General features: G+C 34.6%; 1 protein-coding gene across 1 annotated transcript in view; it reads left to right on the top strand.

The window, feature by feature from the left end:
- LOC129228406 (solute carrier family 12 member 6-like) overlaps positions 1-27,070 on the top strand; it is a 75,380-nt gene that overhangs the window by 35,783 nt on the left and 12,527 nt on the right. The window contains exons 16-23 of the mRNA XM_054863085.1: positions 629-822; positions 6,595-6,674; positions 7,983-8,071; positions 9,937-10,037; positions 13,876-13,992; positions 19,456-19,545; positions 21,738-21,829; positions 23,761-23,865. Coding sequence (XP_054719060.1) covers positions 629-822; positions 6,595-6,674; positions 7,983-8,071; positions 9,937-10,037; positions 13,876-13,992; positions 19,456-19,545; positions 21,738-21,829; positions 23,761-23,865 — 868 coding nt within the window. The remainder of the gene's footprint in view (positions 1-628; positions 823-6,594; positions 6,675-7,982; positions 8,072-9,936; positions 10,038-13,875; positions 13,993-19,455; positions 19,546-21,737; positions 21,830-23,760; positions 23,866-27,070) is intronic.

Here is a 27,070-nt window from a genome sequence, read left to right as displayed (position 1 = left end):
AACAAATCTAAGAAGGTTCTTCTGCCTTTATATAAGAGTTTAGTAAGACCCCATTTGGAGTATGCTATGCGGTTTTGGTCGTCTTATCTGAGGAAAGATATTTGTGTATTGGAAAGGGTTCAAAGAACTGTAACTAGACTATTAAGGGTACTTTCAGATTTAGATTATGATACCAGACTTAATAGGCTTAATATGTATAGCCTGGGGAGGGGGAATGAATAATCACAAGGGACATGATTCAATTGTTTAAATTTATCAAAATGAATGATGTTAATGGATTAAATTTTTGCACCGAAAGCAGGACGAGTGGTCATTGTTTTAAGCTATTCAAATCTCATGCTAACCTGGAAATAAGGAAAAACTACTACTTTTGTAGGGTTGTGGGCACTTGGAACAGCTTTTCGGAAGAGATGGTAATGAGCAAGGAGGTGGATAGATTTAAGAGGGCCATTGATCTTTGTTGAAGACTAATAAATTGACTAGGACCAGCTTAGCTGGGACAAGAGCTTGTTGCTGGTCTTCACATTTGTATTTGTATAATAATGTGGGAGCAAAGACTTAAAATAAGAGAACATGTGGATTTGTGAAACATGTTATGATTTTCGAGTTTCTATTTTTTCCACTGCAGGGCCGAGAAAGAGTGGGGTGACGGCATCCGTGGTCTTGCCCTGTCTGCAGCCCGCTACAGCCTGCTTCGTCTAGAAGAAGGACCGCCCCACACCAAAAACTGGAGACCCCAGATCCTCGTCCTCTGCAAGCTCAACTCCGACCTCATGCCCAAGCACCGGAAGCTCGTCTCTTTTGTCTCGCAACTCAAGGCAGGTCAGTTCCCTTCCTTCATTTAGCTTTGTTGCTCCCTGAGAGTAATTGTTATGAAAAAAATTGACTTTATGACAGTTTGTTATCGAATGAAGTTTCCTTCGCTCAGTGTGTTTACACTTACTCCGAAAAACAACAAGGGCACAACGACATGCGGCTGATTTTAAAGTTTATCTTCTATGTCCAAAATGCAATATGAATTAAGCCGCTCCTACCCATATTTTTTCCCCTACCACATGGATGCCTCACTTGCCAAATCGACTAACTCCATAAAACAAAACGTAGAGAATAGTTATGAAGAAGATGGTGTTATCCACAGGACTAAATAGGCCCTCGTGTTACATTTTCTGCCGTCATATGGTCAGAAATGTACTGAACAAAAAATTGTATATAAACTCACATGCTAAGCATTGATAAAGCACTATTAAAGAAGGAATGAGTATTTTTAGAAAAAGGGGAGTCAACTGATTTGGCAATTGGGGCATCCATATATCAGCTGTGATAAGAAACAGCTGTACTCCAACCCTTCTGCTGTTTCAGAGGGACTGAAAACTGATAGGTTCATGAACTTCATCAAGATGTTTCCGTCTGCCAAGTGGGAAAAGAAACAAAAACATTTACTCTATTGACTAGGGGTTCACGGAAACTGATTTCCTTCCCCATAAGGTTGGTAAACGCAGTTAATGCCATACACACGCAGTTTACAGGCTTAAGAAATTCCACAGCAATAATAGGGTCAAGTGGGGTAAAATGGGTAGTCAAAATATATGGTTTAAAAAGTCAGTTTTTTTAAATTAAATTTGTATTTTTTTGAGTTGGTTATTATACTTGGCTGTTCTGAATTCTATATCACAAAATATATTTTTTCAATAGATTATTTTTTAGTGAGTGGTAACACTTTAAATTGAAGTCGATAAATTCAAGCCTCATGTTGTCTGCTTAAACTTCTATCTCCAGCTCCTGATTTTAGAGGAATTTTCATTACTGTGTCATAATATCTTTAGTTGGACATTTTTATTGCTGCTTCAACTTACAGGGAAGAAAAAAAAATAATTTTTTCTATTTTTAATCTCATATTTTGAAAATGGGGTAAAATGGGTATATGTGGTTAGACTTATCATTCCAGCAAGTTGTTTTAAAAGGTACAGCATATTTTCCTTTAAATGAATATTAATTCATTTGTGATTGATTCAAAATGATTGAAACATAAAAATATGCACAATGCTATGATTTTATAAAATCAACTTCACTGCATCATAATAAATAAAAATAAGCCACAGGTATACTTATTCTAGTGTTTATGTGCCACTTGCGCATAAAATAACAATTTCTTCAGAATATGCTGGACCCAGCCTGCTGCTCATCACATTTTTATTTGATTGCAATCAGATTCTATCAATTTCTCTAATGTACCTTTAATTTCTCGGAACACATCCTCGTTTCAATCCGAAAAGTGTGCGTCACAAAGCACAATTTCGTCACCTTATAAAGATTTGAAAAGTGCAATATTGTCAGCAATTTTAACAAGTGCTTCAGATTTGACAACTACCTGCATGATTTATTTAAAACAACTTAAACAGGTGCTGGCAAATACAGGAAATAAATGACAAAGATGTTTTAGAAAGGCTGAGAGTTGAAAGTGAAAAACGTAAGGAATTTAAAAACAAGAAAATAAAAAATAGATGAAAAAGAAAGTCTCCATTCAGAGGAAGTATCTGGAATAGAAACTGCTGAAAATATGCTTATGAAGCAACGTTTAACCACAGGTGCAAAGGTATAAGTATTATACTTTGAGGAAACAAGCAAGAAAGAATTTATTGGCAAATATGTGGCTGTTGAGGAAAATTTTATGAGGTGAAATACTTTTAAAAAATCCGAGATGGGGGATTTTTTTTTTCTGATGTAGACGACATGGATTTCATTGAAGAACATCAAATAATAAAAAATTTTAATGCGCCACAAATTAACAATAGGCCATTACTTTTTTAAAAGAAAGACAAGTATGGATATCATGCGTTCAAAGAAACCTTATTAATATGTTGTCAAAGTTACTATTTGCACTATTTTTTTTTTAATTAAATAGTTAAATTTTGATAACTGACTCTTATGCCTTTACTATCACACTGCATTGAACAAATAGTATGCTTTTTCATCACTTCTTAAGATTTTAATGCCCATTTTACCCCATAGGCTACCTATTTTCACCTGCGTGGGGTAAAATGGGTATACAAAACATATAGTCATAAACACTCCTCTCAAAAATAAATTTGTATCAAATTATGTGTGAAAATCATTTAATTCTACTCTCAACATATGTAATGTATACATAAAACAAAAAAAAATTAGAAACGAAATATTTTGACAAAAATACTGGAGTGAAAATCCAAAAGTAGGCTATTTTATATCCATTTTACCCCACCTGACCCTATTCTATCTTCGGTCCATAAGTGCTATGAGTTCCGCTTAATCCTCCATATGCATTATGAAATCATATAAAGAGAAAACTCATTCAATAAATCAAATTATACGCTACATTTCAGTAAAATGCATGAAAAAGTGGAATTTGCATCATAATCTAATCTTCTGAAACAGCAGTTCTCAACGGGGGTCCGGCACCGGTCAGCAGAAAAATTTGACCAGCCCTCAGAGATTTTCGCTCGTCCACATTAAAAAAAAATCCTTATTCAAAAAGCAACAAGAAGTTCTGTCTAGAACTAAACGAGCCTACTTTCCCATATACCCCTACTACTTTCTAGTACCTGATCAATATTCTCAAAAATAGCTAAAATCGCAAATTGTTTCAAAAATATTTTTTAAATATTTTAAGCTGATTTCTAGGAATAAAATATTCCTCACTCATCTTACAAAAAAAACAGCACCTTTTTAGCAAAGCACTTTTTCCCATTAAAAAAATTCTTTGACAGCTTTCAAAACGAAAAAATAATAATTAAAATTAATAAACTTATTAAAATAAATACATCATATCGAAAAAAAATCGTTTCTTTTTCACCTGTTGCCAAAAATAATTTTTTAAATGAATTAATGCAATTACCAAAATAAATAAAAACAATAAAATGTCAACTTAAAGAAATACTTTTCATTGTCAAAAAAAAAATCGTCTGCGTATATCTTTATGTAGAAACATGAATGACTTCGAGTTTATTCGCCGAAAACTGAATGACTAAATTAAAACTTTAGCGTGAAAATAAAAACAAGTCATATCATCAATAATTATTTCACAGTTAAAACCATAGCTGTGGAGTCGGAGTCAATCTCATTTTGGGATAAAGGAGTCGGAGTCGAATATCCAAAAATCGGAGTCAGTCATCTGTCCTCCGTATATAAATTTTTGCCAAAGCTACGAAGTCAGAGTCGAAGTCTGGGAGTCGGAGTCCAATTAATTATCAGGCACAGGAGTCGAGCCGGAGTCAGGTGCCCCTAAATTCTCGGAGTCGCAGTCTGGAGTTTGGCGTCAAGAGCTGTTTCCAAGAAAATTTGTTTGAAGTAAATCCGCCTTCAAGTACGGAATCTACATTGACTTTCAGTTTCCCCGTAGGCTAATGTTAAGGGATTTGAACTGTTCAAAATTGAACGGAAAATTGTTCAAATCAAAAAGATATTTTACATACAAGTTTTTCATAAAAAGTTTTTTCCTACAAAGTTTGTTCGAAGCAAATTCTCCTCACAGTTCGGAATTGCCTTGAATTTCCCCGTAGGCGCGAATGTTAAGTTTTTTGAACTGTTCAAAATTGAACAAAAAATAGTTCAAAACAAAAAGTGAACTCGCCGAGATCTTTCGAACAAAAAAAAGTTTGTTCGAATCGGACTATTCATTCAAAAGTTGTTAGGGGGGGGGGGGAACAGACAGACAGACAGACCGACAGACAGACATACCGGCAAGACATTTTCCCCCATCTACTTTCCAATTTTCAATTTTTCAATATTTATTTAATTATTTTACTTATTTTTGATTTTTTTTTTTTCGTGACATTTTTAAGATGCATTAAGCCTTCTTTCGTGCTTTTTCTTCTTTTTCTGACTTTTACTGGGAAAGTAGGCTAAAAAAGGGCCAGAAAATGTAATGTAATTGTATTATCCTATACGAAATTTTTTTCGTTAATTTCACGATTAATTTTCAATGATTTTACTCTAATGTTTATTAGTTATGTATAATTATTACAATAATTACTTACCTAGCTCTTTAAATATTTTTTATGACCGTTCTTTAATACCATGGGAAGTGTTACTTTTATATTTATTTACTCATTTATCAATTATTATTATTACTTTTTATAAAAGAAGAAAAAAAAAAAAACCTAAGGCGCCCCAAATTTTTTGAGCAATATCGAATTACTTATTGTTTTCACTTGGCCGTTGAAGGACGTCCCGTCCTTTGATTTTATGTTTCTATTCTTATAATGCAGCCGTCCATGGGCCTCAGAATCGAATTATTTATAAACTTTCTTCTTGACTTTACACAATCCTTCTTACGCGAAAACAGTAAATCCAACGTACCACAGCCAGAATCCCGCCTCTGGCAATCATTTGAATTTTGATGTCTGAATTCAAATTATGCTTGTGACGAAAGTTTTTAGTAGAAACAAGAAACCCAGCCAGTAGGGTCCTATCGCAATTCGTGATTGCGAAAAACGTAATTTGAATTCAAGATCTCAGAACTCGACTAACAAATTGTTAATTATAATTACTAGGGGGCTCCGTACCCCAGTTCGCTAACGCTCACCAAACCCCGAAGATTGCTTCTCAATCTTGTTTAATTCCGAAACATTTAAATCGTCTATTAGAATCAGATTAAAAAACGCGTTACGACTTCCGATTCGAACCATATCCATAAGTAACTCTTTCAAAGTTATGTGAAGATGCACAAACAGCACATCGGCTCTAGAAGCATAATCCGATATTTATGACCCAGTGATGTACCAATAATTTGCAGAGAACTTAACCCCTTACCTGCCTAAGAAAATGTACAAGATTTACTCCCCAATGCCACTTTTTTTCTTCTTTTTTTTTACATTCGTGCACGTAGTTATAAATACAATAGGGGCGAAATAAGTGCAAGGTTGGATGGCTAAAATCTCTTTACTTCCACAAAATAAAGAATAAGGCGAAAAAAAATTAAAATACAAAATACTGTATTCTAATGCTTTGGAAATAATTTTACTGGGAGCAACACAATACGAATGATAGTATTGCGACATACGGGTGTGGATAGCAGAGTGAGCGATGTGTCTGCAATATGTGGCATGTGTGGACGGTGAGATGTCCAATGTGTCCGTAGTGGACATTGATCCACAGTCCTTTGTGATGATGACCCAGTATTTTACTGCTGAGCCAAAAGAACCTCAAGGCTTGGGGGTAAAGTTGGGTTTTGTGCTCTCTGAGAGTGCGCCACAGTATTTTGGAAGGGCGTATACGCCCGGGGCAGTTAATGCATTGGCTAAGCAAGGCGAATATATACCCCGGCTGCAGATAAGGGATTAACTGAATACTTGTTTCCTTGCTCCGTCAATGGACTATTACGATACACAGTTGAGCAAGTATTCGTTATTGGTCTATAAGACAAGATACACTTGTATCTATGAATACGCCCATTTGTTGGCTACCCTAGATAGCACGGAAAAACTTAAATATCTCGGTTAAAAGTACAGTTGTCTTCTTTCTGGAAGGGTTTTGTTGGTGACATCATACGAATAATTGCACTGTTGTATCTGGGAAGTTTTTTATGCATTATTAGTCACTATTTTCTTTTTGTTGTAGGCAAGGGTTTAACAGTAGTGTCTGCCGTCTTGGAGGGAGAATTCATGAAGCGGTACAGTGAGGCCCTAGCAGCAAAACAGGTGAGTACAAAGCTGAAACTCCTACTGTATCTATTTTTTCCGTATTTCATAAACAATGATTCAATAGTTTGATGCAAGCTGCAAAATTTACATTGTGGAAATTATCTTACCTCTACATTAGCGAATGTTGCGGAAAAAAAAGTTGGATAATAAACGTAAAACATTCAATACATAAAATCATGCCCTATAAAAAGTATTTTCTAGAACTTAATTCAGCAACAGCACTCTTTGCAGTTCTGAAAACAAAGGCGTCTGCGGCGTATAATCTGCGAACAATATGCAATGTGTCATGGCAATTTTGGAGATTTGACACCCCAAAATAACCGTAATTTATTTTCACGAAAAAATTATACTTGTGCTGAAATATAATGTTGTACCTATATTTAACTTAATATGCTTTGCCGAAATAAAAATTTTTGAGAGGGGAAAACTCTCAATTTGTCGAATGAAGTTCCCATTTTACTGAATGATAAAATATGAGCATGCTCGCATGTCATACACACATAATATCTAATGGAATAAAACATTAGCCGTCATTAAAAAACAATTCAAAAATTTTTTAAAAAGAAAAAAGAATGTCAGTGGTGCTATGTTGTTTTCAAATTAGCCAAATCGTCAGCAATTTTTTTTTAAAAAAGAAATTTTTTGGGAGGTCACAGTAATCTCCCATCGGGGCTCATTGAATGCAAAATGTCATCATTTCTAAATATGCTTGACAACGCATCAGCTTAATTTTAGCCGTTTTGGATCGGATTTTTCATTGTTGCACTGCTTGGATTACCACAGCAAAGTTTCGGATTTTGCCAAATTTGCAGAAAATAATATTTTATTTTATAAACAATTCATGTGCCGCTAATAATTGCTTACAGTGAACAACCACCAACGCGATAACTCGCCAGAAAAGACAACCACTCAAACACGCGCTCCGATCCAAAAAGGCTGATCTTAAGCTGATGCGTCGGCTCGTATATATAGGGGCCTTAGCTTGATAGTTTAAATTTCGAGAGCACTACTTTTTGCGTTTTTTTAGTCAAGGTAATTTTGATTCTTTTTGTATGTGGGGGGGGGAGGAGTGGCAGATTTCAAATCTGCCTAGGGGCGACGTCGAGCTAAATTCGGCTATGACTATATGTGTCAATTTTTATCTTATTTTTTAATTTCTACGTTTTCATGTTTTCTTCACGTCACTCATGCATGTGAGGAAGCTTCGAAACTATAAAATGAATATTCATTAGTGATATTTTTGACTTGAGTTAAATGCTAATCTGGAAACTGATCGATTCTTACTCTCTCTCTTCTTTTTTACAGAGCCTTAGGAAAGTCATGGGGGAGGAACGTGTAAAAGGATTTGCTGAAGTAGTCGTGTCCAAAAGCTCCGCTGATGGACTGAGCCACCTGTGAGTATAGCACTAATTAAGTAGTAAGTTACCACCCTTAATCCCTAAGGCAAAACTACGTGCGAAATACCTACAGACAAATATCGCTAGTGAGCTAAATTTACTTTAGCTGCCAGTTTGTTGACACTCTCATCTTCAATGGAATGAAATCTGCCTTCAGGTCGTTTATTCACTATTCCAGGCTGATGAGTCCATAACAAGGACGAAACTGCAGTATCTGTATGTAATAAGCGAGCTGTCGGTACATTGCATGCATATCACTCATTCCTTACATAGAGATTAATCTCCACCTCCATGGTTCTTTCCTCTAGTAAATGAAGCTCACGTCCTCTTTTTGAAAAATTCCTTGGACTTAAACGAAGACCAAACCTAGAATAAGATTTTTTTGTCGTGGGAATGGCGTATGGGCGTGTGTATATCATGGTCAATTGTTATCTATCTTGGCGCCGTGTTGGTATGGCGAAAAACCTCTACCGGTAGACAAATCAATATGCAATTCGTCCCTCTCTTGAATTCGTGCATTAATTTCTCTTCCAGTAGTCATTTCGACCCTACCAGCACACAGTCCTAGTGAGAGATGGAAGTCTTCTCTAAATTACCAACTACGATCTGCTGTAAATGAGAACATTAGTTCGTTAAACCATCTTCACTATGGGTTATGTTATCGAAGGTTTTACTTAACGAAGATAAAAGAGTAGAGAGCCCTAATTCTCACTTATTTCGTCGGCCTTTATAAAGAGCTCAATTCTGCCTTTGTTACATTTAACTGTTTCGCCAAATCACATATTTCACTTTGATTTCCTATCAATGTTCAAAACTTTTCATCCAGATTCCAAAAGAGATCTCTTGACACATCATTAGGGAGTCAAAATTTTGAAAAGTATCCATTGAAAAGACACTTTTAAAAAATTTTAAAAATAAATTTTTTAAGTACAAAAGGACTAGCAAAAGATGTTACAGTTTGTAAATATTTTGATCTAAGAAATAAAAAGAAATTTTTGGCATATCGTCGCTTCCGAGCGATAATAAGACATCTAAGCTCAGAAATAACAGTAAGATATCCTGATGCTGTTCTGAGGCGGCGATATGTCTATCGCTATTCGAACTGCAGTGTTTGCTGGCGTGGTGAATACTTTTAAAATGTTGCATAAAATGAATTCTCTTACTCTATAATCAAATAAAATACTTGAAAAGTGACCACTAAATAATACACCTGAACTTTAATTCTTCTCGCGAAATGTACGTAGATGTACTAGCAATATAAATTTGGTCTTATGGCAGAAGAGGTGAACACATTTTCTAATTAAATCAACTCTAATTGAGAACAATGTTGACAAAATAGGTCTTTGCTCATTGCCCGCTTGAAAAAGGCACGACCGAAAAGTTTTCACATGTTGATACAGCAGGGTTATTTTGCTCTACCAACATGCGAAAACTTTTAAGTGCAGTACTTAAGTATAAAGCTCAATTTTAAAGAACAAAAATGCGTTCAAAAAGAGCGATTCTAATTTACTAAAAATATATTTCTTTAAAATATCGTTCAAAACACTTTTTCGAAAAGCAATATGTTTAATGCACAAGAATCCTTCAAGTATTCTGTTTCCTAGCTTATCCGTCTAATCTGACGGCTTTTCTGCTCTTTCAGTATTATTGAACTACTTGTCAAGTTTCACAAACTGTTTTGAACGTACTTAATGCCATTTATTGACTTTGTGAGCTAACTAATTACGTGACAGTTTTTTGTATTTTTAATTTTATCTATCTTTAATTTCTTCGTATCTTTTGACGCATCTCAAATTTCATAACATTTTTTGACGGCTATCTAAGTTTTCACCTATCTTCACTAAAATGTTTCTTCCATGCAGGATCCAAACGGCCGGATTGGGCGGTCTCAAGCATAATACTGTGATCATGGGCTGGCCTTTCGGATGGAAGCAGTCTCCAGAAGTTTGGAAAACGTTCCTTGGTTCGTAGGATACTCTTACTCCCTTTCATACACCCTTTCGCAGTGGCGGATCCACAGGGGGGGGGGGGGGGTAATTGAGGCGATCTCCCCTTCTCCCCCAAAAAAAGTTTGTGAATTCGAACAACGTCCGGGAGAAGACCACCAAACCTCTCTAATTCCCCTCCCCCTCCCAACACATCACAAAAAATCGCCTACAACTGTATTTTTACGCCTTTAATTCCAAAAGTCAAATAAGATCAGTAGTCAAATAAGATTTACTACGGGAGAATCCCTGAATCCATTCTTTCCGATGTCATCGAAGATCGGCAAAAATCTTGGATTATTGAAGCTTCATTTTCAAAAAGATTTCCAGGGCAGATTACTTGAATTCCATCCCTTTACATAATGTTACCTAAGTCACCGTGCAGTTACGTTAATATTTCAGATTTCAGTTTCAAGAAACTAAACCTCACCTCTTCCTAACTACATAAAAAAATCTTAAACTGTGTTTTTGGAGATTAATTATCAGCATATTACCAGGGAAGAGCTCCCGAGCCTTGCCTTTAACATCAGTGAAGGTTCTCTAACTTAACTTTTTTGAAGCTTCGATATCAAAAAGTTGAGGGACAAATCCTTACTCCATCCCTTCTTTAACGCTACCAAAGATGGCCAATTATCGCATTTTCAAGGTTCCACTTGAAAAAAAGTTCCGTTGGAAAGTTTCGAACCCAGTTCTTTCCAACAACGTCATAAAAGCTGGACTCCAACTACATTTTCAGGACTTCAATTTCGAAAAATTTCCCGAGAGGAGCCCGCATGTCAGTCTTTCAGTGTCATTCAAAGGTTGTCTAAAACTGCGTTTTTAAAACTTCTACATCGAAACATTTCTGAGGAAAAGTTCTGAACCCTATGTCTTCTGCTACGTCATCAAAGGCAGCCTACAGTTGCATTTTTAGGATTTCAATTCCGAAAATTTTCCGAAAAAATCCCCGAACATCCTGGTTTTTATCATCATTAAAGATTTCTATAATTGTGTTTGCTGAACTCCAATATCAAGGAGCGATTGAGGAGAATTCATGAACCTCATCCTTTCCCTTCAAGTCACTAAAGATGTCAAAACAATTATGTTTTCGAAAACATACCCTTAAATTTCAGAAGTTTTCTGGAGAGGGACCTCCAAACCTTCCTTCCTCCTATTAACCGACAAAGAGCTTCTAAAAATGTGTTTCTAGCAAAAAGTTTCGTGGGAGGGACCTCAAACTTATACGCGAATATTAAACGGCTTGATCAACAAACAAATCCAGAACCATCTCCAAATTTTATTTACAAATGCAATTTTTGTACTTCATAATATTCGGTACGAAAACTGATAAAAAGAGATACCATTTTGGTACTTCCTTTTATAAGGAAAAAAGTTCAGTGAGGACCTAAATGGCTACTGAAAATTCTTCACGAGTCCTCAAACGAATCAAAAATTGACGGGTTTAATTTAGATAATAAATCCAAAAAAGTAGGAATTCTTCCCTTTTTTTGGTACTCTAAACACTTTTAAATTTTATTCAACCATATCAATCATATACATTATTCGAAGAAAAACACATCATACTTAAGTTCTTAAATTTTTGTAAATTTTACTTTCATCAATCATCTCTCCCCCCCCCCCTCCCCCAACATTTTATGCATTGCTCATTCGTCCTTCCAAAAAAGGATCATCTGGATCCGCCACTGGCCTTTCGAGCCTATTCATGAAGGTGGCACCATGTCAACTAGACGTTTCATATTCATAAAATTTCACCCAGTAATATACATCGTAAACCTTTTTCATATCCAAATTATAAAAAAAATTGTCTGTCGTCACTGACCATGCTGTTTATGTGTGGTTTGCAAAAAAAATCAATTGATACGAGAGGTTTTAAACATATCACCGCTTATCTTCCTGAACCATCTCTCCAAAACTCTCTCTCTCTGGAAATGCTATTGGGTTGTTCGGAAAGTAATTTCGTTTTTTCCCGTCAGAGGACTTAATTACGTTTTTTCGAAACCAACTTCACACTTAAGCCGCATAACCATTATATGTCTTGAGAGCTGATATTGCAAGGCTTGTGTGTGAAAAAGTTCTATTAATTCTACGCAGTAGTTTTTGGTTGGTGCCCTTTTAAATATGGAGAGCAATAAGCAGCATTTTCGTCATATTTTACTTTTTTACTTCAGAAAAGGTAAAAATGCTGTCCAAGCGAGAAAAAAATTGACGGATGTGTATGGAGAAGACGTGTTAACAGTACGCCAGTGCCAGAACTGGTTTGCAAAATTTCGATCCGGCAATTTTGATGTCGAAGATGCACCACGGTCTGGAAGGCCGGTCGAAGCTGACAAAGATGCGATAAAGGCATTAGTTGATGCAAATCGGCGAATAACCACACGAGAGATCGGTGAGAGATTAAATTTGTCGAATTCGACTGTTTATGGCCATTTGAAAGGCATGGGCTTAACCTCGAAGCTCGTAATGCGAAACCTCACACAAGTTTGGTCATTCGCCAAAAACTTTTACAGCTTGAATAGGACGTACTGCAACATCCACCATATTCTCCAGATCTGGCGCCTTCCGACTACTATTTGTTCCGGTCCCTGCAAAATTTTTTGGATGGCAAAACCTTTACCTCAAATGAAGATGTCAAAAACCACCTGAACCAGTTTTTTGCCAGCAAGGACCAAAACTTTTATGAGAGGGGAATTATGTTACTGCCAGAAAGATGGCAAAAGGTGTTGGACCAGAATGGCCAATATATAATTTAATAAAATATTTATTCATTATACGAAAACTGTCTTTCATGTTCCCCAAAAAAAACGAAATGACTTTCCGAACAACCCAATAATTGTTCCTAGTTGGGGCAAATCTAATATAGCAGCTTCGTAATGCTGTTATTAGGATCTGCGTAACCTTCACAACGTTACCTAGTTTAATTGGCTTTTATAGGTTAGAATATAAATGATATTATCTTACGCAGGGAACAATTTTTGCTTATGTATTTGACAGTTAACAGAACGTTTGCTTAACTAACCTAGAATCGTACACGTTAAACTGAAATATATGTATATTTCTGCCTTGCTGCAAATTTGGTTTCTTCATATAACTCCTTTTTCTATTAATAAAAGAGAGAGCCTGGAACGCACCAAAACTTTCTTATGCCTGGGAAGACGTGATAAACGGCACCAAATACTGCTTTGGCAGCTGGTGTAGTTCGACCCTAGTAATTAAAGACTTGACTTTGAGAGAATTTATTTCTTCTTGTGGCATTAACTGAAAGCTGAAAGCACTATTGGCCCAATCGGTTACTACTGCCTTACCTCTCCGAAGGCAACCTAACTCAACTTAGTACTAACACTTTTCCTTTTCACTTAAGTAGACATAAATCCTCTTAAACTCGAGTCTCAGCTTGCTGGAACCGGGAGATACACGCCAAGCATTAGCTAAGGATACCAACAAATGAATTAGCGGTTTCATTTTGTCAGCAAAATTTATTTTGGAATTTTTAATGAAATTTATTACTAAACGTATTTTTTTCGAAGGGAATCATGTAATAAATTTCGGCTCTGAGTTCCATTTTGTCTTATTTGTCTTGCTAATTTGCTATGTTCCCTATTTAAGCTATCTACTGTTCATTCTTGTTGCTTTAACCGGATGTCTTTACATCCGAAAGCTTACTATTTTACGTTGAAAAAGGGGTTCTAGTAACTTCGAAACATGTGCGTGCAGTAATATGCTAATTTTGTGCGTTAAAACGTTGATAATTTCGATTTATTTCTCTGCACAAAGGTATTTATTTATATCTTACTGACAAACATATTTTATATTTCACAGACAGCGTCCGAAATATTGCAGCCAGCAAGAACTCACTCCTCATCCCTAAGGGAATTGACCAATTCCCGGACAACACTGGCAAGGTGGCCGGTCATATAGACGTCTGGTGGATAGTCCGTATCCTTTTTCAGCAATCTTCCTTGTCGTGTCCATTGACAAGGCATAATTCCACCCGAATGGGTGACAGGACAGCATAGCTACATTACATTAAACTCTTTAGACGTTGCTATTATATAGTTACCGATACATTGGTCAAATTGATCGAATATCTCTAATTTACGTCTTTCAGTTACTGAATATATTTTTAATCTACATCGGGCTAGATCAGCAAAACATTAATCTGTCATATCTTACTTATCTTGATATGCGATATTACTTATTTCGCTAAGCGCTGAAACGGCAGACTCTACTTTTCATGACGAAAGTACATATAACAAGCAACAAACTTAAAGCAGATATTTTAGTGATTATGCGAACAATTGGGGAAGGGGAGGACTAAAACTATTTTGGTGGATTATGTAACATTTTCTGGTTTTAATATTAATTACTCATCCCTTGTTACCGGAAAATGAAAGATAGATGAAACGTAAAAATTATTTGTACACCTGATCATTCAGAGCTGAATTTTTATAATTTTGAGGCAATCTTATATTAATGTTACCATTATTGTTGCTATTACAATTATTTTAGAAAATTTCTCAGGCTTGATAAGGTCTGAATAAAGTTCAATCAGAAAATATCAAGTCTAAATTACATCTGTAAAACATTCCGCAAGCCAGCGGTTCTCAGCCAGTGAAGCGCGTTCCTCTAGGGAAGGTGCAATATCAGTAAAGGTGGGGCACGAGCATAACAAAAAAGAAAAGCTATGGTGCTAATTAATTAATTTACTGAAATAATCCAAAAGAAAATATATTATGACAGAATAAAATGTGAAACACGTGTTGACATTCATGTGTTTTACTTTTGAAGAGGGTTGCATAAGTGTATTTTTTAATGAAATAATAATCTAATGGAGGGTTGCCAACTATTCCTCAGAAAAGTTATTTTGCTCCTCATAAATTTATCAAACGAGGTTTCTCAAGCAATGACACAAATGCTTTTCCTAAAGTCGCAGACAGTATCTGCTGTCAGACTTTTTTCGTCAAAGACTTCCCAAAGGATTTACACCTGTTCTTCCATTATATGATCCTTAATTTCACTGCTTTACTAATTGAATTTTTGTTTTTTCACTACATGCATTTTTACCTCTTGTGATATTTTTATTATTTTTTGCACTATTCTAAGTCTTAAAGCTTTAACTATAATTAATACTTTTAATTATATTCAAGATCTTTTCTGTTGTTCCGTACTTTGTTATTTTAACGCTATAATGACAGACATGTTTGGGAAACTCAAGTTGTTTATGCTCCAAATGAGACCTAGTTCTTGTTAATGTTTTATTAATTTAAAAAATATATATGCTACTGTTTTAGATGACTACTACAATTTCAGGGCGGACTTAGATCCTTTTTTTTTTTTTTTAATTTAATGATTACTGAACATACACGCGATGAAAACAAAATTAAACTGATCCGAAATATTGCAAAATGCTCCTGAAAAATATCTCAAATGCTATTCAACTAGTTTCTCTCAAGTTGGCAAAGCTGCCTTATGAATACCAGTCTATGTTACATCTTGAACTTATCGTCATTGTTTCTTGTGAATTTTTTCGATGGGTCATTCTTCAGAAAGTAACTTTTAAACGAAAATGTTTTTCAATTTCGAAACCTTTTGTTTTTTTTTTTCATTCTTAGATGAAAGTGTTACCCCACTAGAAGTAACCATAAACAATAGCCCAGCTAAATTCCAATTATTTCACTCATAAGTAAAAAAAATAAAAAATATCTTGTTCACGGAAATAAAAAAAGGAAGAAAAAACTTTTAGTGTTTGAAATTAGAGGCCCATTTAAAATCAAAGTAGTAATTTTGTTATTTGTGCAAAAAATGAGCTATTTTAATGAATAGTGTGAATCTAATATTAATCTCTCTTAATTCAAGTCCGACTTATAATTTTAGTTAACCGTTTAGTTCAAATGTGTGTTAAGAAATAGTATAATATTAACATATTTCCAAATTAGTAAATCTGAGAATATACTATTAATTTATGATTTTGGTAGATTGCCTAAAATTGAGGTATTTCCCCTCCATCATTTATTTTCACCTCGGATATAATGACATTGATTAGGTCTGTCACGGAGGTGAGATTCTCGGAGGTGAGGAATTTTCCGTTAATATTGGGGTGTTTCTCCAAAAACCTGACATTTTCCAATCACAATTTTTAAAAATAAAAATGCTTATAAAAATCTGAAAAAAATATACTTCCTCTTTGTTAGGAACTTATTAAAGGAAAAATAGATGGAACTCACTTTAACTATGCTACAACCCTCAAAACATGAGGTCAAATTTTCACACACCAGGAGAGTGACTAGCAGTCAGTTTCATCGAAGGTTATCAAAAATTTAATAAAAGTAATAGAGATATAACTGTAACCCCCCTAAATCAAAAAGTATGTTATTGAATGACCGAACAAAATCTATGTAAAACCTCCCTTAACGGACACTCCCTAATGTCCAATATTTCTTCGAGTCCTGGTCCCCTTATATAGGTTTTTCCATATTATTCACTCTGGATATCTTACACTTCGAATAACGGAGTTTTTTTTTTTTTTAAACAAAAAAAAGTATTTTTCAATTGCTATACTAAAATTCTAAACCACCAAATAAATAACAATTTCACATTAAGTTCTATTGTTTATTGTTTTGAATTCTCTAATTTAGAAAGGTGCTTTATATTAGAAAGTTGTACTCGAATTTATATCTAAGTCAGAAAGCGGACTAAAAATTCCTTTTTTTTTTCTTTATTTATTTATTTATTTATTTATTTATAATAATTGAACTCATTCCTAGGACAGGAGAATGACATGAAAACCTGGGGACAAAGTTTAAAATAATGTATTTTGATTGTTTAAATAATTAAATTTATTTAAAGAATGTTGTTTTACACCTGAAGTATGAGTAATTTATTACTACAAGTTAAATTTGTGGAATGTGGATAGACAGAAATTTTAAATAATTTAAGTATATTTGAGAATCGAATGGGAATATGCCAAAAGAGTGTCTTTCTGGTTATTCAAAAAATTTCGTTCGAAAAAATAAATGAGTTATTGTTTTAATAAGAAGAAAATAGCATCGGAAAAGTTATTTCTAACTATTACAAATGAAGGAAAATAAATTCTAGATCAATTAACCTTTGTGTTAGGCACCTGGGACATAATATTGTTGTGATTTTGGAGAATCACCCATAAGTGTAATGGTTACATTTTTCAGGGAAATATATATTTTTTTCTTTGCTACAATGTGCACATGTTAAGCTTGTGATAACATGTTCACTTCTTTTACATTAATTTACATCCCTGAAATTCAAGTTCACGGAGGTGAGAATTCACAATGACCACACTTCATTTTTAAAACAAAATATATCTTGATTTTCTACAAAAATCTCACAACTTCTTTATGGCTGAAAATAAACATGACAATAAACAACCCTTGAATCGTGGAAAATAAAATGCGACGTCATTACTGCCATCTGTTAATCAGAAATGGCATTTTGTTTTTGGGTAACGGACGTGAGAATTTATTGTGTGACATAATTCCTTATCCTACTAAAACGAACTAAAACACAATGTTAAAAAAATAATAATAAAAAAACAATTAGTATTTGAGACACTTGCTAAAGAAACAATAAATAAACAGATATATACTTTAAATTAAACAAGTTATTGAGCAACATAAACAGTCACATCAGGTGTGTGATAAGCCATGGAGGCGAGAACTCACATGTTGTGAGCCAAAAATATATTGAAATAAAAAATTTTATTAAAAAACTGTTGGCAGGTTTAAATAGATATATTTTTGATGAAATTAAAAAACATGGTTAAGTTAATTGTTTCTCAAAGTTTTTACTGTAAAAGGCGTGTGACAGAAAAGTTACACTTTGACCCATATAAGCGGTGTTAGTTTTACATGTGAAGTGTCAATGCTTTGCTAAAGTAATTCAAATTATTTGCGTAAAAGCAGAACATTTGCACTTCAGTAAGTATCCAATATTCTGTGCAACGCAAAATAATAAGCATAACTTTATAACGTTTGTGGAAAAACATGTAGCAATTAAGGTTTTATGATTTGAGGAATGTTAAGTTATCTATCTGAAGATTTGAGTCTCTTATTTAGAATTTATAAAAAAACTGCAGTTTAAGCACAAATTTTTAGTTAAAGTAATAGTATCGTTTTAACATCAAAGAGCTGAAAATACAATACTATTCATGTTATTTTATGCAATAGGCAAAAGAGAGGGGCGATGAAAACTAGATGGTTGAAAACTGGGTCGCGAGAATTAAGGGTTGAGAACCTCAGCCATGAGCAATTGTTTAAAAAAATATTTCGTAGAAAAAAAACTATGGGTTAGCTCTTCCGACTTAAGAGGCATTCCAGAGTTCAGTGAATAAAAAAATTAATAATCAATAATAATAATAATAATAATAATAATAATAATAAAATAACAATTTTGACATTTTTGGCGAAATATATTCTTTTTTAACTTAAAAAGTACCATATTAAACAATATAGTATATACTATATTAAACAATAATAAATATGGTCACCAGGCAGCACGAAACAAAATGACACATATCACCTCTAGTTTCTCTTAGATTAAGAATTAAACAATTTAATTGGTAAAGTAAAAGAATAACTTTAAATACAATTAAAGTGAAACTTATTTTTAATAACGAGCTGATATGTACATCACATCACTTCCTTTTACTCCAATTTAATATCATTTCGCCATTACTGGCAATTTTAATGTGATTCAATAGTTCACACTCTAAAAATCACCAACAGTGGCCAAATTGAAATCAAATTTTAAAAAAAAACCGCCAAAAATGTAGACAAGTTGGCGACAAAACTCGGCGATCAAAAGACTGGCGATATATCGCCAAGTGCCAAATTATAACACCACTTGAATTTACATCGAAATTAACAATGATTTCCCCCCAAAAAGGGGCAAAAAATCCCTTTAGAAACACCTGAATGCAACCAAAAGAAAAGGTGCACAACTAGACCCCACTAGGAGTCTACGTACCAAATTTAAACTTTCTAGGACATACCGTTCTTGAGTTATGCGACATACATACGCACATCTGCACATACGCACATACATACGTACATACAGACGTCACGAGAAAACTCGTTGTATTTAACTCGGGAATCGTCAAAATGGATATTTCGCATGTCTATACGTTCTTAGGCACTTATCCAAGTGTGGTCGAAACGAAAAAAAAAAAACTCAACATTCATTTGGGGGTGAGTGAAATGGAAATGAAGGTCAATTTTTGAGTGAAAATTTTTTCGCGAATACTATACTTCCTTTTTTTTAAATGGAAGTAAGAAAGGGTGTTTAAAACTTTTGGGGACTTAGTTTTCTTAAGTTTAAAAATTATGTGCACGGAATTGTTGTCTGTTTTCCTTAACTCTTGGTTTCCAGACGACGGCGGCCTGCTGATGCTCCTGCCTTTCCTCTTGAAGCAACACAGAGTGTGGAAGAATTGCAAGCTACGGATCTTCACCATTGCACGTATCCTTTGCTTAAGGGATGATGATCTAGTGAAAACACCTACACTTAATGTGATACTAGGGGAGCTCAGTCTCCTGCTCGCTTCGCTAACCAGCCCCTGTTCACCAACTGCAATGACTCAATGTCGCTTACGGCTTGTGACAATTGGGGATTTTAATGCTTTTACAGGGCATCCAGGGGTGAGGATAACCTTTAGGACATTCCCAGGACTGGAAGTCCCGCCCATTACATCCTGCCCCTTTAGAGGGGTGAAACAGAGCGAAATAACTTCCCCTGAATGTCCTGTATTCAACGGTGCCAGTTTTGATCTCGTAGACATTGCCAGTACGGAGGAGATTGAGTAACAGTTATACACGCAGACAGACGCAACAAAAAAAAAGTCAAAAATAAAGATATTTATTAGATAAGTATCGAAAAATTAAAAATTGGAAAGTAGGGTTTTGAAATATGGAAAAAAAGTCTGTCGGTCTGTCTGTCTGTCTCCCTAATAACATTTGAGTCAATAGTGGGATTCGAACTTTTTTTTTTTTTTTTTTGTTCAAAAGATCTCGGCGAAGACACCTCATTCCCATTTTTTATTATTATTATTTGAACAATTTTTCGTTAAATTTTGAACAGTTCAAATCCCTTAACATTAGCACCTACGGGGAAACTAAAAGTCAATATAGATCCCGAACTTAAAGGCGGATTTATTTCAAACAAATCTTGTCGTAAAAAGCTCTTGATGATCAACTCCCAACTCCGAGTCCTAGAATTTTAGGACAGTTGACTCCGACTCCTGCACCCGAAAATTAGTCAGACTCTGACTCGGTATCTCTGACTTCGTAGCTTTGGCAAATATTTAAACACGAATGGAAAATGACTGGGTTGCTATAAGATGGTAACTCTAAAAGTAAATTCCAAGCAGGAACGCACCGGGGGAAGCTGACGAAAAAATATGTAAGCTATCGACCTCGTTGTATGGCTGTATTTTCAAATCAGGTGCGTAAGAACACTTTCATTTCAACCCACTGAGCTACTTTTTACACAGCTCTGATTGCTATGACAAATAAAGGATTCTCCCCCCCCCCCCCATACTAAAAAAAATGTGTAAGGAAGTGTGTAGAATCATTGTTTAAAGAACTCAAACTGTTGGAAGAACTTTGCACTATGATTTCAGTAGAATTCAAAGCGCATCGTAAAGATCACAATCATTGCGAACCAGCTAAACTCTATAAGCAAAACAAAAACCGACTTTTGTAGCCGAGCAGTAAAACGCTCTTGCTTTGCGACTCGTCTCGTCTGTGAGATTTGAGTTCCGAGTTTGAGCTCCACTCAGGTCATTTCCTCTCTTAGTGCAATAAAAATGTCTTGTTTGTATATTGAAATACATAAATAATGCGTATTAATTTTTTTTAAATATTGTTAAAAATTATGAACTTGATAAATCGTTCAAAAAAGTTAGATGAAAGCTTAATTTTTGCTTTCAAGCAATATCTCTGCAAGTGCACAGAAAATTCTGGCGCAACCTTACTCAGAAATTGGTGAGACGTTACGCTATAGTTACATTACCATGATGTAATCTTCCACAAGCGATCGGTAACTTTACGCCTCAGTTATATCAGTTTAAGTTACTCCATAGTAGTGGAGGCAGCTAAGCTGCCATCGATTTAATGGAGTAAGGTTACACAAATTTTTTACAGTGCAGATGCCTTAAGAAGTGTAAACTAATTTCTCAGGCAAAAGTTTGTTTTCTAATTCTCAGTAGGAATTAAAAGATTGGTATTTATTTTCTGATAATATGTTTCAAAACGAATGGGATAAACAAAGAAAAAAATAAATTTTTCTAGATGAAGTTGAAGCTTGAGCAATCATTAATATTGGAATTAATTTATAGCAGTGTAATACAAATTTAACCATAAATTGAACATAAATTGCACTTTGTAAAAAAATCTTTTTTTTTGAGGGGGAGGGGGGTGAGAAGTCTATCTAAGTTCATAATGTATAAATAAATCCAGTACCATCTATACTGCAATATATTGAAAATGCAAAAACAGCCAGTAGGAAAAATTCATGTTAAAATAAGTTTTTTCATCAAATAATAAAATTCACCAATTTCATTGATTTGTGAATTTTTCTCGTTGCAGTTCTAAGGAACAGGTTACACATCTTAGGGTATTACCATACATTATTTCACCCTTAACTAATTCCAGAACTTGAGGACAACAGCATTCAGATGAAGAAGGACCTGTCAACTTTCCTTTACCAACTACGCATTTCAGCCGAAGTAGAGGTCGTCGAAATGGTAAAGAGCACATTTTTTAAATTGTTTTCTTCCTATGTCAATCCCAGACGAAAAATAGTAGATAAACTGAAGATAAAGTCATCGAATGAGCCTCTGATACTCTCTTTTATGTTTATTCATCAACCTAGTTTTAATGAACAAAAAGTAGAGCCCCAACACACGCAGTACGTTTTTCTAAATTTTTCTGCCATTTAATGATAGGAAACTACACTGCACGTTATATTTTTACGGGCAGTTATAACTAGTTCCTATCCAATCGCTGTGCTTGGAACGGATTAAAGTTTCAGATTCATAGAAAAGTTTACGAAAATAGTAGATTTTGCATCAGAATCCCTTTATTTGAGAGTTTTATTTTCTCAAATTAATTAAAATTGAGGCTCGATCAGAAACACTGAAATAAATGACCGCTTAAACTGAAAACAATCACTCGTGCCATTAACAAGAAACGTACACGTTTGCTTTCGTCCTCGTTTGACGAATCAGACCGTTGCCGTCGAAATACCACTTTCAAGTAGTTCAGCTTATAACAAGCAGGAAGGTGAACCGTAGTGAAAAGAAACTCGCCTCAAGCTGATGACGTAGCACCTAGCAATTGATTGAGCAAGGAAACATTGTATTTCGTCGGTAACGATCAGACTTGTCATCTGTAGCTTAGGCAAAACAAGTGCATGACGACTCGCATTTCGTCAAATGTACTCAAGGAGTTAAAAGGGGATCGCATACACGGTAATAATTACCTGTGTTGCAAAAATCGCTTTCGGAGGTTCCTGTCAGAATTCATTTCTCTGTTTAAAATCTCGTCCTATTCTTGGCTACTTTTAAGGCTAAATTAGTAGAAAAAGACTTACGTTACACCCGTCCTTAATAACTTTTTTGTTCTCCTGATTTTCAGTTAAATACGCTGTTTGTTCCAACTTTCAAAGAATACGTGTAAAGTGAAAAATTATCTTAGTCACTTATAATGTTCATTTTGAGAAACTAAATATATTCTGTTAAAAGCGAAACAAGTATTTTCCGTTCTTCATTTCGTATATCGATGTAAAAAATCATTCAAATTCCTATGAAGAGAAGTTTGAATTATAATTAAAATAATCAATATTTAACGTGCTATTATCATAGATGTATTACTAACAAAGTGATTTTAATAAGAAAATAATAAGGCATTATGGAGCATCTGAAATTTCGTTTGGTAATACATCTATGATTGTTATCATATCCTAAACGTCTAAAAAAAAAAGCTGTTATGCTATATCGTTGTACAATAAATTTAAGTTTTTGATATGATTGAAGATAAACCTCGAAATTCATCCAACTTCCATTTCTGTTTTTAATCTTTCCCTTCGCATCCTTCATTTCAACCTTCAAAAATCACTGCGGGGATTAGTATCAGTATGCATTATTATTTATTTATTTAAATCCCACAAATCACCACCGTACCAACCCTGGTGAGGATTTAACCGGATGTGGTGATTGTGGCTAACAGAACAGGTCACGAGCGACCAAGCACTCGCTGGAACAATTTTGATACAAAAACATAAAACATTTAAAAATACAGTAAGTAAGGGAAATAGAAGTTGGAAATATCTGGTTGACTGGAAATACAATATTAAACTGCAATAAAAGTTCTTTGAAAGTTTTTGGGCAGGAAATTTAAAGTCATCTGCTTGTGATATGAGTAGGGTCATTATTTTATAGATATTCTTACGTGAAACTGCATGAGATGGAATATATGCAATATTGTTGAGAAGAGAAAGGTTCGCATTGTAAGTGCAATGGAAAGAGCTGGTTAAAGGATAGTTGAATATGTAATGTTCAGGAGTTCCAGGTTGACTGCATACACACAACGGGGAGCTAATTATGTATCTTGAATAGGAGTATTCATTGTTAAAATCAAAGTATAATGACAAGCTAACGATGGATTTTTTTCTCAGGTGGATACGGATATCTCGGCCTACACGTACGAGCGCACGCTCATGATGGAACAGCGTTCACAGATGCTCAAGCACATCAAGCAGAGGAGAGGAACGCTGACGGTGGTGAGTCTATTATTCTCTGACGATATAAATCGTCAGAAATACATGTTTATCTCATAGATAAATCGGAGATCATTTGAGGCAACAAGAAGCAAAGGGGTGCAAGTGGACTTCTCAAAGTTTCGAGTAAAAAGCGTTTAAACATCAGATCCTATGTAGGCTTTCATTGAATTTTTTTTCTGCTGTGTAGCAACACCAACCAGAGCTACTAGTACCATCTCTTCCCCTAAAATAGAGGTGAGGTTCTCCTACCATTTGTACTGATTACGTCCAAATTTTTAATTTTGGCACTTACATCCCTTTTCTTCTTACTTTAATGCAAAGAAAAATGGACATGCAGTTTGAACTGAATATTTTATCCTCTACATGAGGTAGTTAAGCATCAGTTCAACGCAAAATTGCAGTTAAGCTGAAACGAATGATTTTTTTCTCTCCTTTTTTTTTTTACTTCCTTTTACGAAAAAGGAAGTATTGTATTCGCGAAAAAAATTTCACTCAAAAATCAGCCTAAATTTCCATTTTTCTCACCCTCGAATGAATGTTGAGTTTTTTTCGACCCGACCACACGTGGATATATGCCTAAGAACCTACAGACACCCGACATATCCATTTTGACGAACCCCGAATTAATTACAACGAATTTTCTCGTGACGTCTGTATATACGTATGTATGTGCGTATGTGAGTATGTGTGTATGTATCTCGCATAACTCATAAACGGTACGTCCTAGAAAGTTGAAATTTGGTACGTAGACTTCTAGTGGGGCCTAGTTGTGCACCTTTCCTTGTTTGCATTCAGATGTTCCTAAGGGGGTCTTTTGCCCCTTTTTGGGAGGAAATCATTGTTAATTTCGATGTAAACTGACGTAGTGTTATAATTTGTCGGACACTTGGCGATATATCACCAGTCTTTTGCTCGCCAAGTTTTGTCGCCAACTTAGTGACAAATTTGGCGATTTTTTTTAATTTAAATTTGTTTTTAATTTGATCACTGTTGGTTATATTTAGAGAGTAAACAATTGAATCCCATTAAAATTGCCAATAATGGGGAAATGACATTAAATTGGAGTAAAAGGAAGTTTATGTGATGTACACATCAGCTCGTTTAATTGAAAGGTTCAACTGATTTTTACGTGTGTGGAGGTTCAACTGCACAGTTCTCATCTCAATTTGGATCAAGTCGGCCGTACAAAACTGACAGTTGGAACTGAATAGTTGAAACTGTGAATTGAAAATGTACGCTGAAGGAAGCACTTACAGTGCACTCAGTTAACTGTTCAGTTGAAACTGCTTGTGTAACCAACTTAATGCTGTCTTTACCGCATTAGCTAAATGTGCATTTTAATTCGATTTAAAAGGCACATACAGTGAAGAAATTAGTACTTTTCAGCAATCAAACCCTGTTGGCAAAGTTTTTTTTTCTTCCGTAGAATTCAGAGAGAATTTGTCCAATTCGATTGCCGGTGTCCTTTAGATTAGTAACTGGGGTGACCGTTTTTCATACCTCATTTCAGTGACGCAAATAACTATCTACTAGCTACTGATGACTAAGGAGTTATTAACACTTCAGCAGCTGACAAACTGTTATAAGTTACGTGCTCCATTCAGCTCATTCACCAAAACAGCCATTCTCCATTTCAATTTCTATGACGAGTTTTAATTCAAACTAGCTGCGTGCCCGGCGTTGCACGGGCTACTTAAAAAATGAAAGAGATGTCCAACTGATGTTTTTGTATTACTCTGACATCAGTTTCTAAAGCGCTAAGGAGTAAATAAATACGCGTAATGCAAGGTTTGCGAAACACCAGTAGAGCATGTTTTTGACAAAAATCTCTTTAACGTTAATCATAGTTATCAATGATACAAGTTATGAGTATTTTCAATTAGCACAAAAGATGAAAATATATGCATTATCAACTATAATCTGTGCTCACGTTAAAATGAATTACATCTGATAGACTATATCTGAACTATTTATGTACAGTTAAAATCAGTTTTTACATAGAATGACACATACTTTTTGGTTGATTACGAGAAACTAAAGCACCAAGACTAAATAACTACTAATAAGCATTAATTTAATACCAAGAAATCAGATTCCAATTTAGCTTTAGTTAAAATCTTTAAAAACAATCTTTTTTGTTCAACTCTGTTTCACATAAAAATCCAAACAATCTTAATTTAACATGTTCTTTTAACGATATAAACTGTATTTTAAAAATAGAAACAGGAAAGAAAAAGAGACTTGTTACAATTCGAAAACTCATCCATGTGACGGGAAAAAGTCCAACAAAATAAACATAATTAGTCACACATCCTAAGTGTACCAAAATATGAGGCCGGTGAATGATAAACTTACACTACAATCAATAAACATAGCAAAAGAAACAACTTTCATATGCTGAAATGAGTTAAGAACGTTGAATGTAAAAAATTAAAAAAAAAGGACAGACGATAAAACAAAGGCTATGTCCGAATAGAGCAACCAATTTTAAGCTAATTTAAAATGAAATTCTAGATGGAAACGTTGTTTTAAGATTTGGACAGCAGCCAAAAAAATCTCTTTTAAAACAATTATTAGAATTTTACTTGCTCACGATTATGCAAAATGGCAACAGGAAAGAAATAAAAATTCCTGAATAACGTTATGTTAATTAACGTTTTAATTAATATCTCCGCTAATTAAAGTCACACAATTACGAGATTGGTCCTATTGTTTTCTTTGGAAAATTTCGAATTGATCGGTATCTCGTTTGACTCTCCATTCGCAGTGGTTCTCGAGAAGATCGATCTTCAGACAGACAGACAGACGGACGGACGCGAACAGATTTTAATATATAGTAGATTATGTAACCGCAAGGACTGTCTTTGCCATACAAGCGTTTTCAAAATCTTAAAAACTCAATTGAGCTCAGAGTCTCTAGCTCAAAATCATTGAAAAAACAATCATTGAACAATCACACTGCGTTACAACTTAGATAATAAACCTTAATTCATGGCATATAGTCACAAATACCTTAAAAGAATTTTCAAACAGCCTTAAAAAAATAAGATTTTAGCTTCAAAAGTTACTGTCCTGTAAACTGAGACTCAATACTTGTATTGTTCGGTACTAGTTCAGAGTCTATACTTGTTCGGTAGCCTGGTATAAAGTTTAATATAACCTTTGGTTGTTTTGGTACATTACTTGCAACGTTTTAATCCAAATG

The sequence above is a fragment of the Uloborus diversus genome, chromosome 8 (genome assembly GCF_026930045.1).
Source record: "Uloborus diversus isolate 005 chromosome 8, Udiv.v.3.1, whole genome shotgun sequence".
NCBI lineage: Eukaryota > Metazoa > Arthropoda > Arachnida > Araneae > Uloboridae > Uloborus > Uloborus diversus.
Note: the sequence above shows the minus strand (reverse complement) of the source record. Positions and strands in the feature narration are given on the sequence as shown.